Source organism: Scophthalmus maximus, chromosome 8, assembly GCF_022379125.1.
Source record: "Scophthalmus maximus strain ysfricsl-2021 chromosome 8, ASM2237912v1, whole genome shotgun sequence".
Classification (NCBI taxonomy): Eukaryota; Metazoa; Chordata; class Actinopteri; order Pleuronectiformes; family Scophthalmidae; genus Scophthalmus; species Scophthalmus maximus.
The window spans coordinates 1,250,893-1,270,587 of NC_061522.1; the positions used below are offsets into that span (position 1 = coordinate 1,250,893).

Consider the following 19,695-nt stretch of genomic DNA (forward strand, 5'->3'; position numbering starts at 1 on the left):
ACTTTAACCCCGGGTATAGTCTGATAGTCTAATATTTTGGGCTGATATGTCACCAGAGCAGGTAAAATCATGATACCAGATCAAAACCTTTTAGATCACCTGCAGTATCAGTGTTTCTTGTAATTAATGACGTTCGTAGCTGGATATGAAACCTAGAGTAACTTGAGACAGTTGATAACCAGGGAGGGGGCGGGGGTTATCTCTGCCTTGCTGTCTACACCCTAATGTAAAAGCCACATTGCTTATTTCCCCTCTGGCTACAAAAAATCATAATTTACCTGGCAACAGTCAAACATCGTAGCATTTCTCCACATAGAAGGCAAATATTTTTTATTCAAAATTTATTTCCATTCATGATTTAAAAAAAATGTTTAGTCCAAAAGCACAAGTCAGCAACACCCCACCCCCCAGATTCCACAGCTTCAGCTCACACAGCACCTTCCCAAATAGTGGGCATCGGCATTTATTGGCTTTTAAAAACATGTCGAGAATTATAAAAGATTTACGCCATCACGGCCTGAACATTCGACACACATGCACTCGAACTCCGTCCGTTTAGTTTTGTTCTTCCGGTGGCTCCTGTCGGCTCTCTGCTCCTCCTCAGACGTTCATCGACAACATCAGGAACTGCGAGGTGAAGGGGAAGATAAAAGTTCCAGAACTTTACGAGCAGAATTCAGTTGAGCGCTACGAGAACGATCCCTGGATGAACCCCACCCGCCTGGTACACCAGCTACGCTTGAAACAAACACTTGAGGACTGTTTGCAGAGACTAATTCAAGGCGTCAGGTGTTTGAGGAGAATGCCGTCTTACCTGCATCATGTTCATTTTCACACGCCCCCTCTTGAATTCGTCCACGGCCTGGAAAGCTCCTGGTGGAGAGAGCGTTTCAGAGTCAGCACCAACGAAAGAATCTCAACTGTGATCAGTCTGAGGCGCCGCTGTAGTGACTGATAAACCTGGTGGAGGATTCTGTTTGTAACGTACTGAACATGTTCTCCAGGCGGACGATGCAGGTGAGGTAGTCGTCGAAGTCGATGTCGTAGTTGTCGTCGGCGAACCTCAAGCCGATCAGCTGCAGGAGCTGGTTGTTCAGATGCATGCCTTCGTGGGAACAAACCCAAACGTCACCATACACAAGGTTAAGGCCCACATATATAAATATAATTTACAAATATAAGTCCCATTAGAGCTATTTCTGTAATTGTAACCATTGTACTGCTGCTAAATTATAATGAAGGAAAATTAACTTCGTCACAATGTACACGTGAATCAAACATATTGACACATTGACAAATATTCAAAAACACAATTTGAATGGATTACAGATTTTAGAGTAAATGCTATTGTACTTAACTCATATAATTTTCTTCAATGGATGTATTACAAAATATAATAGAAATAAATAAATGATAATATAATAAATAACACTATTTTTCTCGTATTTTCAAATATGTAGAAAATATACAGGATATAGATTTGACAGTGTACGAAATCTACTACAGGTGTATTAGTTAGTATTAGAATCATTACATACACAGCACTGTACATGTATAATGTACAATGTTATTCATCCAATATATTCTGTTGACAAATGTTTTTGAACTTGTGAACGTTCAATCGTCTTCAGAAATAAAAGTTACTCAAGGTTCATGTACTGGATTTTTCTCGGGCTTTCAACTGCACCTCATGGTCTTCCTTAATTACATTACGTTCATTTTGCTGTGAAGTTTTTTCGTCCAGAGCGCCTCACAAGCATCGAGGCAGGTTGACCCGAGGGCCTTGCCTAAGGGCCCAGATTGGGATGACATGGAATCGAACCCCGACCTTCTGTATGAAGGTCAGCGGTGTAACCCACTAAGCTGTACCAGCGGCCTAATGGACGGAGTTTCTACATTTGTGGCGGTGACTCAGTCGAGCAGCCTACACTCACTAGAGAAGACTGTGAGGTGTTGAAAAGTGTTAACATTTTTGTATTGTTGAATTTATACACAATAGGTCAACATATCAAAATCTACATGTATAAACAAAGTTTGACAATAGTCGACTCTCACCTGCGGCTTTGAGAGCGCTGCGAAGCTCGTAGGACGACATCTTGCCTGAGCGGTCGGTGTCGAAGGACAAGAAGAGCATCTGCAACAAGGACCACAACAGAAGGTGAACCTCCGCCGCCAGCATTGATTATCAGTTTTACCACATTAAAAAACTAGAAAACACCCACAATCCACTTCTTCATCTTTTCCCAGAAGACCTTAAACTCCTGGAACTCCAGCTGCCCGGTGTTGTCCACCTGTTTGACTGCGTCAAGAAAAAAATACCTTGAAAAGCATCAGCTGATCAATCATCTTAAAATCACACACTGTGAAAAAAATGTACTCAATTTAATAAGGTGAAGTTAAATAATTTCTGTATATTATATTGCATATGAACATGCATTAAATACACTGAAAGTTTCCACCGTGAATATTTTCTTTAAGCTAGTCAGAGTTATTTTTGTCTGTGATAAAAAACACATACATATTCAGAAGAAGTCAAGTTCTGAAGTGTTCTGACAATAATAAAACTTGACATTTTCAGTTCAAACTGACTTGATATTAGTAAAACGTATTTATTTATGTGAAGTTAAAGATAATTCCTGTATGCTGTTTTACAGTGTCCTTTTGAAAACGTTAGCCGCGTTGGGGCTCACTGTAAATGTCAGGATCTTTTGCATATCAAAATATGTGAACAGGAAACAATGAATACGGATGTCGTAGTCGATACTAGTTCATGTTATTTTAATAATCACAGATCGAAGGATACGTCCATCAGGTTGATGATACTGTGGCAGGTGCTGAGACTCAGGCCTTCGAACTTGATTTCTTTTCCTAAGGACGAAGAGTAAAAACAGTAAAACATTGTCCAGCAAAATAACTATATAAAAGTTATATAATGTGACCAATAAAATAATATAACTTATACATGTTAGAAGGAAAAATACATATTATACAGCAGAGATTATTAAAGGTTCAACATGCAGTATTTTGACGTACAGTAAAGTATTAATCACATTTTATAATACTACCTGGGTTTATGAGAAATTTGAAGTAGCATACAGCTGGTTGGCTTGTAGACTTTACACCTCTAGTCTTATTATATTATATATAATTATATACTTATGTATAAATATTTCATATATTTATCATTCAGTGTAGGTCTCTGTAGTCAGCTTGCTAACTGGTACAATTCAAAGCTGACGAGAGGAGGAGTTTAAAAACTCCAGAAAGCTTTCTGATTGGATGACAGAATGAGGATGAGTCATTACAGGAAAAGAAAAGACCAGCTCAAATTCAAACTAGGTTCAAATTAGGATGATACTCAAGAGGTTTCTTGTCACGTGATTTTTTGGTATTCATAAAATTTGTGAAAATGGCAAAACAATATTCATTCACTTTCAGGAACGAAAAAAAATCTGCATTCCAAGCACATTAAAATTCAAGCATTTAGTTACGGGCGGATCCACCAGTTTACATTAATTTCAAAAAGTCATAACACCATCTGAGGACAAACACCAAGTCTGCTCATCAGTCCAACTGAACGACTAATGACAAGTGAACTCGTGTTCAGAACCACAGCTGCTTTATCTGCGTTTTTGCTGCAGTCAAAAAACCAACAGTGAAGAGTGTACACTTACATATTCATTATGAGAGATAAGCCACGGGCATCCCTGAATACCCATATTAAGAGTAGAAATTTAGATGTAAAAATACCAGGATGTTGGTTTCATAAGGAGAGAGAAATGAACAGTTAACACGGCGTCATAGGATTCAGTAAAGGTCTTCAAGTAAAAGGTCTTTTAAGGAAACAACTAAAGCGTTTTCTGCTGCATCTGAAGCTTTGTGCTTCTTCAGTCTTTTGTTTGTTTTAACTGCAGGAAGTTTCATGATCCCTGATGTCACTAAAGCAGCTTAGCAGCGAACCTAAAGTGAGACAGTGAAACGTATAGTCGTGCATCAGCTGTGATGATAATTCATCACATGTTTGCAAATATCAGAGCCAAGGGAAAAACAGAAGTGGTCCAAGAATGGTTCCCTGTGGAACTCCATATTGGTCAACTTTACCAGGGTCAGTTTGTTTCACGTGTAGCATCTGTGAAAGGGGGTTTTACACCTAAAGAGGTCTGACAGCATTTCAACTCAACATGAAGTCAGAAGAAAAGAACTGAAAACGGACAGAAACACGTTAAAATACTTAACGTGTTAACTGACTTACGTCTGCTGAGAACACCGTTGAGCATCTGCTGAAGCTCCCTCACAGAGATGGCCTCGTCCTGCACAGTGTTGAAAAGCAAACTTCAAAAGTCGTACATAGTAAATTTACAGACCCCACTTTATTTTCCTGCTAAAATTGTTTCCACTATTTATTCAAGGCAGAATAAGTCAACAACAAGCTTAAACATGAAACACCCGTGAAATATTATCACCATAAACACAAACATATTATCCAACAGTTCATTCAAAAATCCAACAAACAGGAAGCAAAGAATAAAACTGGAAAGTTTGACCCTGAGAGGGTGAGAGAGAACTCATACTGAGAAAACTTGTGGCGTAAAACATCTTCTTTGGAAACCACAATTTATCTTTTGGCGGGTGATAAAAAGGACACGACCGTGTGCAGGAGAGAGGGAACTTCACGACGCGTCATGACATGGTGCAGAAAAGAATCGCAACTTTTTTGGGGGGAGTTGTTAATTCTACGATTCACATTAGTGTTAAAGTCACAGAGGGAAAAATGCATGAAGAGACAAACAGTTTTTGTCTGTAGTGTCCAGCTGTGTTGGCAGCAAAGTTGGCAGCAATGTGTGCGACCAACAGACTGAGGTCTCCGGACGCTCCCGCTGCTTCTGCCGGGGGCTAAAAATGGCCGCCATGCTGCCATTGAGGACCGCCCTCAACGTGGAGCTCGTCAGAGAGGGAAGAACCCCAGAGGCTCCCGAGGCCCGGGTCGTGTCTCACACCTCGGACTCTTAACTTCATCTGATGAAGGCGAAGCTGCTGTTACTCTTACCTCGCCGGCCAGCTGCTCAAACAGCCTCCTCAGGCCTCGCTCCTCGTCCGTCTCCTCGTTTGGTTCGCTGGGCATGGGCGGCTGGAGGAAGCAACAAGGACACGGCGTCGGTTCAAGCGGACTCGGCCGGTCGATCGAGCGACCGGGGGATTGATCGTCAGTCTACTTACGTCTGGCAGGTCGGCATCGACGTTGCTCCCCATCTCCCTGTGCGGCAGAGCAACAAGACGTCATACAACTTTTAGAGAGTAGAGTTCTTGGACTTGTGTCCCTCTCAGTCAAAGCCGAACACTCACAGCGCTCCGGCCTTCTTCTCGGAGAAGATCCTGATGAGGAAGTCGGCCTCGTGGTGCGGCTGGAAGGTGGTGGGCACCAGCAGGTATTTCCCCGGCGGCAGCGTGAAGCGCTCGGACACCTCCCGCATGTTGATGTAGGTCTTGCTGCGAGCCTTGGACGGGTTGTAGCGGAAGAAGTCCTTCCCCTGCTGGTCCTCGTCGTCTGGAGCCTGAAGGGAGCAGAGAAAATAGGTACGACTTCTCATCTGGGTTTCCCTTCTCTGTCTCCTACAACTCTATATTTCCAAAAGCTCCAGAATAGGCTTCTAAATAAACCTTGATACAAAGCTCCTTTTTTTTTGACACCTGCTGTTCACAAGGATCAAGAATGAACTTTGTGGACGAAGGTTTACTTTCCGAGCTGATGTGTACATATCCTGCCCAGGAGACACTTTGACGTGGATTTTAAACCCTTTTAACGGAGGAAGAGAAGTGGCTCAAGCATTATTTCTTCTTCTGACCTCGTACACGGCGAAGCCGATGGTCTCCAGGTCCATGCCTTCCTTCCTCAGCTTCCGTCTGTTCTTCTGCATCAGACCGATCACCACGCTGCACACGTCGTCCTCGTCGTCGGCGTCCTCCAGCTCCAGCTTGAACTGCGGGTTGGTCCAGAACGTGTCTGCGGACCGAGGGAAGCGGCAGGGCTTTAGACGAACGCTACAGGATTCCACGAGTTTAATACCAAAAAGTCAACGAAATCGAATCTGCGTTCATTCTCATCTTCGGGTTGAAATGTTTCAGGTGGCCGCCATCGGCCGGTGACCTCACCGATGAAGTTCCTGCAGCCTCCAGCGGTGGAGCCGCGAATCCAGTTCCCCTGGAACGTGCTGACCTCCCAGTGGCGCTTTGAGTTGTCGCTCAGGTCGTCGGGGGTCATGTTGCAGATCTCCACCTTGTCGTAGTTCCTCTTGAAGTCCTGAAACTCCATCCTGCAGTCACACACACACACACACACACACACACACGCACCATCAACGTCATCCCAACGCACAGCACGTTCACACGAGTTTACCTTCGTCACGTTCATCTTTGACCCACGGAACTAAACCTGAGAGAGTGAACAGTGAAGCAAATCTTTAAATATTAAAGATTATCATTAAAGCCTGCGCTAGAGCTGCAACAGTTAATCAATTAGTAATCAATTACTAAATTAAGAAAATTAATTCTCTGATTTCAGCTTCTTGCATGTGAACATGTTCCTGTTTCTTTGCTCCTCTGTGACAGTGAACTCAAGATCTTTGGTGTGTGGACGAAACAAAACATCATGTTGGAGATTAATGGATTATGAAAATGATTGTTAGTTGCCGCCCTAGCGTCGGCACCACTCCACTGATATTCCACCATTACTCCTAATATGACAATAGTCATAATTTGATGCATGTCTTGTGAACAGCATTGGGATATTCCACAATTTGGCCTCATTCCGGATTTAGCATTTTCCGATTAGGACCTGTGGGATTTGGAGAAGACGAAGGTTTGCGAGGCGGCACTGACCAAAAAGACGAAAGTAGAATCAGACCCTTTTATTTTAGACATTATGAACATGGGACATAATAATAATAAAGTTGGAAAAGAGCAAAGTCACAGGGGGATTTTAAGATCATCTGACTTTGCATATAAACAGGAATATTAGTGAATTGATCGTTCTGCTTGTGGTTTATGGTCGACTTCATCTCTGCACACATACATAAAAACATATTTAATCTACAATCCTTTCATGCTGAGAAACTACTCACCAGAATTCACCGTCCTCCGATGAATTCTGCAGGATGCGCTTTTTTTCCGCCGCGTCCACGTAGTTCCACTCTCTGGAGCTGAAACGACAACATGCAGGAGTCAGAAAAGAGCTCCTTCTATTGTCTGTCAGTCTGAAGATCTTGTTCCTGTGAAGGAGGGACGAGGGGCGAGGGCCCCCACTGTCTCTCAGTTCATCCACAGCTTCACGTGTTTCATCCCTTTACTCTTACTCGTCACTCCAGGCGCCGTTCCACTCGACCTGACCCCAGGGGTTCCTGACCCGGACGAGCTGCACTTTCTGTCCTCTCACAGTCACCTGAAGGTTTGACCAAAGAAAGAACAGAGCAGCTCAAAAAAAAATCTGTACAGCAGCTTTCTTTTAATTAAATGTCATTGTTTTTCTGAATTAGCCTCACAAATGTGTCCCTGAGGTCCTTCCATTCACCGCAGCTGTAACTTTAAAGCCCCAGTGTGTAATTTTCTGGCGGCATCTCATGTTAAAATTACAGCCGGCAACTAACTGAGCGACCGACAGGGGACACTTTATGGTGGCGCACCGCCGATTCCATTTCCGGTTTCTGGCCGCATCTGAAAACTCAACGCGAATGCGGAGGTCAGTCCACCTCATGGAACTATATTTAACTCATTTATGAACACAGAGTTGTGGACAATATATTAATTTTCTGTGAATTAGTTCTTCCACATATTACACACTGTAGCTTCAACTAGAAGAAGTTTTACCTGACATTCATTCCATCATTCCTTTTTGTCACATATCAGAGGTTCAGTCGGCAGGTGGCATTAAGGGCCCAAACCCTGACCTTGCGTATCAAAGCCGGCGGTGTTTCCTGTTTTTTTGTCTTTCGCACAACAAACATTAAACCTGAGCGGTTTTCCCGCCTCCCGCTCGGTGGGCCTCACCTCCTCCACGCCGGTGATGGAGTAGGCGTGTCCCTTCACCAGGCCGGTGGTCGTCTTGGCCTCCGACTCTGCAGAGCTGCTGATCTGGAGAAAACCAAACACACCCGGACGGGTCAAAGACCAAGCACGTTATATATGTAACATACATTTAAGTATATGTAAATATAATTATACAACATGTGGGTTAGATCTTTACATCGATGGAGCATCCCATCATGGAGCCTCTGTCCAGGGCCTTCTTCATGATCGCGAACAGGTTGCCGGGCGGTGTCTTGGTTTCGTACACTTCTCCCACGCCGCCGGTGAAGTCCTCCATGGCCTCCATGGTGCTGCCGCCCTTCAGGGACTCGTAGCTGCCGTGCAGCCTGAACCGAGCAAACACACACGTCAGGGATTTGATCAGCTGACGAAATCAAAAGCTAACAGGTCCATTTCAAGTCATAAAGTCATGAGGAGAAGGTCAAAGTTTATAGGAGAAAAAGTCCATAAAGTCATAATATTAAGTGAAAAAGTTTCAATTTTACAAAGAAAAGGTAAAATTACATAATAAATTTGTAACTTTCTGAAAATAAAGACATAATCGTGGCGTGACTCACTTGGCGTAGGCCTTCTCCAGCAGGGCGCTCCAGAACTCGTCGTTGGAGGCGGAGTGAAGCATGATGAGTTGATTTCTCACCGCCGGGAGTCGGTCGTCCACGACCACGTCCAGCCACTGGTTGTGCTGCCAGAACTGAGGGCGACCGAGAGGGCGTCACTGTGTGTGTGTGTGTGTTAAAATATATATATATATATATATATATATATATATATATCATATTTTATTATAGTTAAAGTTGACTATTAAATCTACAGTAAATGTTCTGCCACTTCCTCATTTTTATTTCCATCTAGGGCCGGACCGACGCATAAGCGAACTAAGCGACTGCTTAGGGCCCCCCGTGGCCACCAGGGGGCCCCCCATGCAAAATGTTACAATAGGTGAGACACAACCACAGTCAGTCTGACTGTAGCGTATAAAGATAAAGGCAATGTCACCAAAAAAAAGGACATATCCCTCTGGTGCTAGGGGTCGGCTCTGTTTCCATCCATTCGTGCATTAATCTGTGATCTTTATTTGTGAGTTTTATTTTCTTCTTCCTGACACAGACTGAACACTGAACGGGCTCAAATCAGAATCAGCATCAGAATCAGCAGCGCACCTGGAAGTGAAAGATGCCGGCGTATCTGCGGTCAAAGTCCTGGTCGTGGGGGACGACCCGGGCCAGGGCGTCTTTCTTCAGGGTGAGGGATGCGATGGCTGCCAGGAGCCAGCAGTCGCCTGCATGTGGTAACAAACACAAAGTGCATCACAGGTGAAAAGAGTAAGAGATAGGACAGAGTGTGGTGACCCACTCCTGCAGATCAGTCGAGTACCAACCGAGCTGTCCCTGGCAGATGTCGGTCCTGTTCGCGTCGCCCACGATGAACTTTGGGTTTTCGCAGATCTCCTGCGGAGGAAAAAAGAAAGAACCGGTTGGTTTATTTGTTTTAATAATAATAACAATAATAATACATTTTATTCATGGGGGCCTTTCAGGACACTCAAGGACACCTCACATGTACAAATGATAAAAGGGGCGAAAAAAATGGTAAAAGGCCACTTACTGCACGACCAACCAACACGCAAAAATTCAATTGTACCGAATTGGGCACTTCATCATGTTTTCTGACCTGTAGGAGAACTGTGTACAGCACTGCCTCCCATTTTCTCTACTGGAAAGGGCACCCTTTGGGGCACTGTCATGTAGGGGCGGCATAGAGGGCACTTTTTCCATTGGATGGCCCTCCATATAGGGAACATCAAGTTTAGACCATTGTCGGTGCACCTTACAGGGCACTGCATCCTGTTTTCTCTACTAGAAGGGCACTCGTTATCAAATGTTCTTGCTCTAAAGGGGCACATCCTCATAATTTATTGCATGAAAGGGCACCCTAGAGGGCACTCCCATGTGAAGGGCAGCCAATAAGGAACTTCCTCTCATTTTCGCCACTCTAGAGGGCACTTTCACGACGCGTTTCCAGCCATGGGGGCACAGCAGCCCCCCCCCCCCCCCTGCAAGGTGAGGAGGAGAATCTTGAAGTCAATGCGGAATTTGACAGGTAGCCAGTGCAATTGTTGGAGGACAGGGGGCGATGTGTTTGATGGATGGGGGTCCCCTAACACCAGTTGAAGTTCATGGAGGAGTTTGAGTGGAAGACGGGAATGGAAAGAGTTGCAACTGCAATTGCATTATTAAATGAGGTGAGAGGGGACAGTTGGTGCCTTCAATAGGTGTGTTCACATTCCAGGCATATTAATCAGCCTGAAATCCCAGTCACATGGCACATGCAGCTGAAGCGTTCACGGTGAAGGAGCACGCCCTGCGCAGAAATGTGTAGTAGCTGTAAGGAACGTGACTGGTGAGTTTTTAACTCAGGACAGGTCCGATCACTCAGGTACAACTCAGGTACAACTCAGGTACAACCGGGAGTCGGCGGCTGACGATTCAGGAAATGAGCTCAAATTAAGACCAAAAAAAAAAAAAAAAACAAGGGGGGGAAGTCCCCAAGACGTCCCCACCCCTGGGCCACGTAGGGGAGGGGTGTCCCATTTTCTTTGACGATCGAGGGGTATGTGGTTATCTACCACTTCAAACACTCCTTCAAACGTAGGGCGGTCAGATGCTGACTTCAGGTAGAGTGGAAGAACGGAGGGGTAGGGACCAGGGGTAGGGACCAGGGGTAGGGACCAGGGGTAGAGACCAGGGGTAGGGACCAGGGGTAGAGACCAGGGGTAGGGACCAGGGGTAGGGACCAGGGGTAGGGACCAGGGGTAGAGACCAGGGGTAGGGACCAGGGGTAGGGACCAGGGGTAGTGTCTGAATCCAAACTGGATAAACAAATAAAACCCTGAGTGCTTCAGTGCAGATAACACTGAGGCGTGTGGGTGTAAAGTCTTGGAGCTCAGAGAGAACAAACTGCCTCTGCACTTGACTCTATTTACACTTCATTTTCCTGCAGAACTGGTTTTGCGGCAGCAGCTGAATAAAAACTACCTAATGGCTTTTTGTGTGTTGTATTAAAAGCAATAAAACTGACTTCACTTGAACACGTCTGTGCTCATTCAACTCTTGAGGTTTTCAGCTGCCATCCATTCAGGCCGTACTGAACCAGAGTCTTGTTCGCTTCAAATTCAAGACTCTCAAAGACTTTCTGAATATTAAATGTGTCACCAGTAAACAGGGCCAGAGCATGAAACTCATAAAAACCGTCTGCACGAGTGAAACCACAACATTTCCCCTAATTCTGTGTTTAGCAGATAAAACGAACAGATTTCAGGACGTTTAGGCTGTCGGTGCTCGGCGTGCTGCCCACGCTCTGACGACGTCAGGCACCTTTACTGTACGTACCTTAGGCCTCTTCCATTCGATATTGACGGGAACGCTCTGGCTGTAGAAGATGGAGGGGCCGGCGGCGGGGAAGTCCTGGTCCTCGAACAGGACGCCCTTCTGCAGGCATTCATGCCTCAGCTGCTCATACGACTTCCCGTCTGACTGGGTGTTCACGGCCTGGGAATGGAGGGGCATCTTCACCTTCTTCTTCTCCTTCTTCTTCTTCTTCTTCTTCTCTGTCCCCGGGGACGAACCTCAGCCGAGTGGAGGAGAAGGAGGCGAGCCGCAGGGTTGTGATGGAGCGAGTCACCTGCTGAGTGTTTGTTGCAGGGAGAGAGAAGCAGGTTGGTCGGACTGGAAGGTTCACACCCTCCATAAACTGGTTTGTCCTCCTGTGGCGGTGAACCTCGCCCCTGCTGACTCTCTCTCTCCCTCTCTCTTGTTCCTTATCTCTCTCTCTCTCTCTTTGGGCTTGGCCTGCAGGAAACAGCAATAATTCATTCCTGATGGTTTGGCAACACGCAGCGGTGGAAGTATTCAGATCATACAAAAAGCAAATACCACAGAGTCAAAGCAAAGGTCGTGCATCTACCTATCGAGTATCAGAGGTAAAAGTGCAGAGAAACGTTTCCCCGTGACAGAACCGGTCCCAGGTCGAGACCGAAGGAGACCAGACGGATCCCACACCTTAGAACATCTTCTAATAGATGACCTCGGTCAGAGAGGTTCTGTTTTCACCCCTGGTCGCTCGTTTGTCTGTGTAATGAACAAATGGATGCAGTTGAATCAGGAAGATGGAGAGCGTCGACGTCTTGAGCAGAAGTATTTATTACAAGAGCTCAATGTATTGAGATTTCTGGTTCGCTGCACAGATCAACAAGTGGTCAGTGCATGGAGTCCCCAAAAAACATCCCTATCCCAGTCAGAGTGACGTATTTAACTCTCAGAATCACGTGTCGTCATCTCACAGATTGTTACGACCGAGCTCGTGAGGGGAACGAGACATGGCTGTCTCCATAGGAGTGCTCTTTGAAACTTTAGGATATAAGGCCACTGACCTTTAGATTAAACATTCTCAGAGTCAGGACAGTTTGTTTGTTTGTCAGCAGGATTTACACAAAAACTGCGGAAAGGATGTCAATGAAACTTGTTGGAAAGGTGGAACATGGACCGAATAAGAACTCATCCAATTCTGGTGTAGATTCGGACAAAAGGAATTGTGACATGGGATGGTTCTAGTTTTTTATTTTACATTTTCAGCTATTTCCCAGGGAGTTCAGTACTTTGTGGATCTTGTGAAAGAAAATCAGGCACATTTAGGAAACAGATTTCTACGAGATAAGTGTGAGAGATTTGGTGTTGATCTAAATAAAAGACTGAGGCTGAATTAATCCACTGCTGATCTTGTCCCCAATGACCTGAGTGTTGGTGATCATCACATGTTCACTCCCCTGAAAGACAAACTCTTGCTATTTTTATGGTCTCATTATGGTCATTTTGTCTCTGTAGTAATTTTGTCTCTTTATGGACTTCAGAGACACGTGCACCAAGACAAGCAAAACGACCACAAAGACACGGGGCGATTCGAGGGGGGTGAGCGGCGCGTCCCGCTTCCTCGCAGGAGACAGTTGTGTTGTGTCCCATCGTGGCGTCGCCCCGCAGTCACAGAGGGAACAGAGCGTTATCTTCAGACGGGGCCAACGTGGTCTGTGCTGCACCCTGCCACCACCACATCCACATTCCTGCTGCATGGCCACCAGATTCCTCACATAGCTGAGGTGAGTGTGTGTGTTTTGCATCTCTGTAATGTTTCATTTCTCTTTGCAGTATTTGTTCATATCTTAAAAATCATTTTTGTGTCTGTCAGATGGGGCTGAATCTGGAAGAGACGATGCAGAGACAACGGGTGTTTGCACATGAACGTCGACGTGTGTCAACAACTGTTAATGAATTTTGACAGAAGAGAAGCTAGCGTAGCTTTGCTAATGTTGGTTAACATGGATGTGTGACAGCTCAACTGGAACCACAACACGGTCGTTTAGGGCTTTTTCAACTTTAATGTCATTCCCGTTAGAAGTTTTCATAAGTTGTCATATGTACGGGAGAATATTAGGACCAGGCATACAAAACAAACAAAAATAAGGGGGAAGATTTTTTTAAATGTATTCAACATTTTGACAGTAAAGTCGAAATGTTAAATAATCAGTTTTCTTATGAAAGCACATTCAAATCCACTAGGTCAGATCAGTCCACTCAATATTCCTGTTCCATGAATTATTCCCTGGGGAAACCCATTTCGCACTGTGAAAGGAATGGCTGGATCCGCCTCCTTGTCCAGATCCACACCATAAGTATTTTTATTTTTGTAGAAAATACACTCAGTAGTTTGTGTGTGAGATGTCGGGCTGTTTAGATGTTTCATTTTTTGGAGAGCTAAACCCCCAAAGGAAACTGTGACTTGGATTCTTCGGGAATCTTTTTTTAATGTTGCCAGAATTTATGGCAAATTAGTCAAGAGGTGAGCAGCAGATTAATGTCGACATCTGTGCGACGGAAATAAGGATGTTCATCATCTTCCATTGGTGTGCAAAAGGTGTTGTTTTTTTTAAATTTCAACAATAATTTTCTGCTTTAATAGATCGTTGAACAGTTTGCGAGCGTTTGCGGCACCGGAGTCTGAACTTCACAATGTTTCAAATCATCAGCGACACGAGAAACTGAGGAACTCTTTAATACTGATGTCGAGTGAAGTTGAATCTTTTCTCAACGTGAAAACATAATTTACCTCCAAATGAAAATCTGAACCAGTTCGTGAAGACGGAGGTTTACAAAACTTATTTTACTTTTCTTCTTTTTGCTGCAAACTAATGAGCAAAAATAAAAAAATGTGACTCCTGACCTGTCATATTAGAGACAAACAAAAAAACAGACGTTCGTCACTGCTCCGCCTTCTCCTGAGCACTTCCTGTCACCAGCAGCAAGTTGCAGGCCATGAACTGGACCTTCAGGACGTTGCTAGTGTTCCCGGTATACAGTCCCACCAGTTCGCCGGACGAGCCGTCCGCCGGCGTCCCGCCGTGTGAGTTGCGGATGTCCCACACGCGCACCGAGTTGTCCATGGCGGACGACGCCACCAGGCTGCTGTCGGGGCTAAAGGACAGGCTGGTGACGCTGTCCGTGTGTCCGCGCAAGTCTTTGAACAACGCCCCCGACGCCAAGTCCCACAGCTTCACCCGCTGGTCCTCGCCAGCGGACGCCAGGTACTTCCCGTTCGGCGAGAAGGCGAGCGACAGCACCGAGCCGCGGTGGCCGGTGAAGAGGCGGACGGACGCCCCCTGCTGGGTGCTCCACAGCCGGACTGTCTTGTCCGTGGAGCCGGTGGCTAGGTAGTTGGAGTTGGGGTGGAACTTGACGCAGTCGACGTCGGCGAGGTGGCCGGCGTAGAGCCGCAGCGAGTAGGTGCGGGAGAACGTCCAGAGGCGGGCGGTGCGGTCGTGCGAGCCGCTGGCGAAGTAGAGGCTGCAGGGGCTGACGTCCACGTCCCACACTGGGTAGGCGTGGCCGCGGTAGAGTGCCGTGTTGGTGAAGCTGCCCAGGTCCCAGTAGCGGACGGTCGTGTCCTCGGAGCAGGACAGCAGGCCGGAGCTGTCCGTCAGGAAGCAGGTGCGGAACACGGGACCGCTGTGACCTCGCAGCGTCTTCGTCTCGCTGCCGGAGACATCCTCTTCCTCCACCTGAGGGGAGACGAGAGGAGGAAGTGACATCAGACATCGCTCTGATAGTAATAATATTTTTGTTTTTTTTGTATTTTACATATAATGCCAAGCAGAAGTCATTTAAGGTCACTTTACACTACACACCTTATTCAACAATCCTGTATAAAAGATTGTGGATGAAACTTAACGTGATTTGTGAGGCCTAACCCTAAGCCCCCCCCCCCCCCCCCCCAACCCAACCAGTAAACCTAGGGGAAACACTGACATATATATATACGCACACATTCACACTGAAGAAGATAGAACCAGAGAATTTTGCCTTTGTTGTGATTAATCAGTGAGCAAAATATTGCTTGTGTTGATTCATGAACAGATTTAATAATTGATGAATGGAACCAAGAAGCTCTCACATAGAAAGGTCTGAGTTCTTCTTTATGTTTGGCTCCATTAACAGTAAATGAAAAATGGACTCACTGACACTGAACAAACTAAAGATGTATTGTTATGACAATACTTTTTACATTTTCTGGTATTTCACAGACCAAGAGAATAAATGTGGAAAGTGATAAAAGACAATATTACAAATAGTAAAGTCCTAGTCTTAAGGTGCAGCATCAATAATCTCTGCGTGTCATCAAAACTTCACAGTGTGGTCATCGATTTCCACTTTGATAAATTGAGATTGCTTTTAGCAATGAAAAGTGCTCTATAAATGAAATTTATTATTATTATTATTATGGACTCACCTCCTCCTCCAGGACGTCGCAGGCCAGGTGGATGCGCGACACGTCGGCCTGGTGCGGTCCAGCCTTCAGCTTCCGGGCTCGGAGGCTCCACAGCTTCACCGTGGAGCTGTCGAAGCCGGCGGCCAGAAGCCGGCTGTCGGCCGACACCTCGGCGGTGTTCAGCATCTGCTCCGTGTGGTGGAAGGCGTAGAAGCACACCGTGGTGAGTGAAGGTGGGCCCTCACGGACCTTCTTGATGCAGTCCTGCAGGGCCTCCAGAGCCGCCTCGTTCTGCGGGATCCCGCCGGGGACCTCGACACCGTCCCCGCCCTCCACCCCGTCAACTCCTGCCCAGGAGGAGGCAGAGTTTGGGGCGGCGGTTGCCCCGCTGGCCGCACCGTACAGCTGGTAGTCTGTTCGCCTGGAGGCGGCGACTTCCACCTGCAGGTGTGTCCCGAGGGCCCTGCAGAGGGCCCCGTTGTCCTCGCTCTGCAGGTAGCGCAGCAGGTAGGCGTAAGCCGGCTCCGTCAGGTGAACCACGTACTTGTGCTCCAGGAAGGCGCTCAGCTTGGGGTTGGCCACGACGTCCTGAGCGGTGAGAACGTGGCGGAGCTGCTCTACGGTGGCACGCTGCTCCCCGTCCTGAAGAAAGGCGCCGTGGAAGCGGCTGTAGAAACCGTCTACCGCCCCCTTCAGGCCACTGCGCACCATGTCCAGGTGGAGGTAGACGAAGAGCGGGTAGAGGAGGCAGCTCACCTCCTTCGCCCAGGGAATTTCCGTTTCTAATTGAGGGGAAACAAAAAGATATATATTCTGAAGATTAGATGTGATTTGATGAAATGACACAGATGTGTGAGGAGTCCGGTGACGTCGTACCTGAGAGAAAGGAACGCAGCCTGGAAAACTGAGTCTCGTACTGTTGAGTGTCGGACTGACAGGGAGCCGCAGAGACGACGTTGACACAGCCCGACTCCGCCTGCACTGCTCAGAGAGAGGAAGAAAAAATACAGTTAAATATTCTGTTCTTGTTTTTTTATATATATATATATATCAATCAAACAAGAACAGAATATTTGGCCAGGCATATATATATCTCATAGCCTGGCCGATATATCGGTTGCCCGATAATGTCAGCAGATATTATCCTTTCACAGACACATCTGCCGATATGTTGAGAGCCCCGACGGATATATTCGGCCAAAAGATTTGAGCCTTTAAATGTGCGGTCATGTTTATAGTATAGGTAAAATAAATGTTTATTTAATATGAGTTTTATTTATTTGGTTGTATTCGTAATTTATTTTCCATTATATAGTTATTTATTATTACATTTCTTTGTCATAAGGGTTTGATAGCGACATCTTAGAAATCATGGACATAAATATGCGTATGTATATCGGCCGATGTATCGGTAATCGTGTACTCCCGAAAATCGATATCTCCCGCCCAAAGTCCACATCGCCCGGCTCGGTTCTGTGCGGTGTCCCCTTCACCTGGGGGGCGGGGCGGGGCTCACCTGGGGGAGGGGCGGGGCTCACCTGTGAGGCTGGCAGCCATCTCCTCGGGCGACTGGGAGAGTTTGGCCCCTTTCAGGGAGCCGTCGGTGTCCACATATTGCCTCCGCTTCAGGTACTGAGCGACGGCGTACTGGATCTGCTCGGTGCGAACCCGCTTCATGGCCTGAAGACCCGGAAGAAGAAGAAGACAACAAGCCGCACACCTGAGACGTGTTCAGTGACAGAGACGACCCCCCCCCCCCCCTTCCTCTCCCTCATCACACTTTACCTGAAGCACGAACTAATAAAAGAATCGTCAGTTAACAAGTGGACGGGAGTTTTGCAAAAGTCGGTGCATTTCTCTAGAAAGTGCTTCAACTCCAATCCCCGACAAACTGTTACTGCTCCCCCGAGGCCGAACACCTAGCAAGGCACAGAGCTAACTTGTTTAACCGGAACAAAAGAAACACACAGTGGGCGCATACGTTGACGCTCTGTGTGGACGGTGGATCAGCCGTCAGCCGGAAACAGCTGGAGACGGAACCCGCATGCAGCCGCCAGGTGTAGTACGTCAGTTGCTCGTTAGCATCCTCCTGAGCTAACCGGCTAACTTAGCGCTTAGCGGCTAGCTAGGTTCGTTAGCGCTTAGCATCTAGCTAGCTAGCTTAGCGGTAAGTTAGCCGGTATTTAGCCTAGCTAGCTTAGCGCTACGTTAGCCGGTAATTAGCCTAGCTAGCTTAGCGGCTACAGGACTTCATTTTTAGCGGGGCCGCTCCGGTTCCGTGGCGGCGCTGGTTGTGAACCGTTACTCACTGCATATCGTGTCGCGCTGCTCCGACCTCGTGTTCTGTGCGAAAGAAGCGGAGGGTTTGTTTTATAAGCGCCGCTCAGGTCAGAGTCCGACTGAAGCTACGACCGCCGCCTGTGTTCGTCGCTCCATCGTGGGCCTCCGTCCGTCGGTCGGCCCGCCCACCTCCTCCCGCTCAGTCGCCATCGAGCCTCTGGGATCTTCTACTTCCGACTGGCTCCTCGTGGATCTGTCGATCACCGACTACTTGTGTCTTAAGTATCGCGTTTTTCTTCGCTTGGACTAAAACAACGTTCAAACATCTGGGGACTAAATGGAGTCAGTGGATGTAGAATAAGAAATACACTTTTTGATTGGGAAAAAAGAAAAACAGCAACTTTGTTAGTCGGACTAGAGAAAGGAGAGTTCGGCATAGACCAACCAACTACGAAACCTAAAATATAACTTTGTCTGACTAGCACACAAACACTGTGGGGCTGAGACTGGATGAAAGTATATATCCATCCTGCGTTAACTCCGTCCCCGGAAGTCGGGTGCTGATTTTTGTTCCAACCTCCTGAAGGGCGTTCCAGTTGCAATTTACGACTCGGAGGTCGTAGTTCCGAGATCATACTGGAACAATTTGCGTTCCAGTTTACCTCGGAACTTGGACCCCGGAAGTCTGGCGAAATTCCGACTCGCAGGGGCCTCCCATTTGCAATTTCCTTCTCGGGTGACTTAATTCTGAATTCCGAGATCATACTGGAACGATAAACCCGACTTCCGAGTTCCGACGAAAACTGGAACGCAGCATTAACCCTAGTTCCGAGGTCGGAGGTATAATGGAACGCAGCATTAGTGCCTGTGCAATGAATTGGTGATCGAGTATTGATCATTCAGACTACGTCAATAATATGTTAGCGGAGGCGAGCGATAATATTAGCTTTGGGTACATCTGCAAAGATGTCGCAGTCAGAATGAGAAATAAAATTAAAATTAACTTAATCTGAGAATTACACTTTCTCAAAAAGATGACAGATGTAGTTTATGTTAGAAATAGTTTGAATCATTTTTGTTTAATTGTTTTTATTTACTTGTTTTACTTTTTTTTTACTGAGACCTTGGAGGGGTGTGTGGTCAGGGATCTGAGTTCTTAAAGTCAGTCTGTCTGCCTTGTTTTGTAATATGAAGATCTACAAATAAAGAAATAGTTTGAATTATTTCTGCTGTTTGATTTTATTACAGGCTTGTCTTTACTAGAAATCCCCCCTACAGTTAAATTAACAGTTATACAGTCACTTATTTTTTTGGTTTTTTGAAAGGGCGGGACTTGGTCAGATGATGACCTCCACAAATGAGTGTTATCAAGTCATTTTTCTGTATCTTAGACAAACAAATGTGACTGAGAATATATAAGTTTTTGTTTTGTTTGTTTGTTTATTATTATAATTTTTGGTTTGTTTTACTTTTGGTTAGTTTTATTGTATATAGTAAATAAAAGTGATGCTGAGCCACACTCCA

The 19,695-nt window shown here is 46.1% G+C and overlaps 2 protein-coding genes across 3 annotated transcripts; both read right to left on the reverse strand.

Moving 5' to 3' along the window:
- Positions 1-313: 313 nt before the first annotated feature.
- capn9 (calpain 9) lies at positions 314-11,796 on the reverse strand. Its single transcript, XM_035637473.2, has 20 exons — positions 11,469-11,796; positions 9,458-9,527; positions 9,240-9,358; positions 8,637-8,770; positions 8,237-8,405; positions 8,041-8,124; positions 7,350-7,435; positions 7,119-7,196; positions 6,151-6,311; positions 5,844-6,001; positions 5,344-5,552; positions 5,218-5,254; positions 5,048-5,128; positions 4,253-4,310; positions 2,804-2,868; positions 2,223-2,291; positions 2,056-2,134; positions 989-1,105; positions 815-873; positions 314-627 (listed from the first exon to the last, which is right to left on the reverse strand). The coding sequence occupies exons 1-20, from the start codon at positions 11,643-11,645 to the stop codon at positions 601-603; spliced, it is 2,037 nt and encodes a 678-aa protein (XP_035493366.2). The 5' UTR covers positions 11,646-11,796; the 3' UTR covers positions 314-600.
- Positions 11,797-14,165: 2,369 nt separating this feature from the next.
- Positions 14,166-18,366, reverse strand: taf5l (TAF5-like RNA polymerase II, p300/CBP-associated factor (PCAF)-associated factor). Of its 2 annotated transcripts, none has more exons than XM_035637474.2 (5): positions 18,201-18,366; positions 17,430-17,571; positions 16,768-16,872; positions 15,913-16,673; positions 14,166-15,184 (listed from the first exon to the last, which is right to left on the reverse strand). In XM_035637474.2, exons 2-5 carry the CDS (start codon positions 17,566-17,568, stop codon positions 14,387-14,389), a joined length of 1,803 nt encoding a protein of 600 aa, XP_035493367.2. In that variant the 5' UTR covers positions 17,569-17,571; positions 18,201-18,366; the 3' UTR covers positions 14,166-14,386. The 2 variants fall into 2 exon arrangements, with proteins under 2 accessions (XP_035493367.2, XP_035493368.2); XM_035637475.2 differs by lacking the exon at positions 18,201-18,366 and adding an exon at positions 17,677-18,143.
- Positions 18,367-19,695: the final 1,329 nt, after the last annotated feature.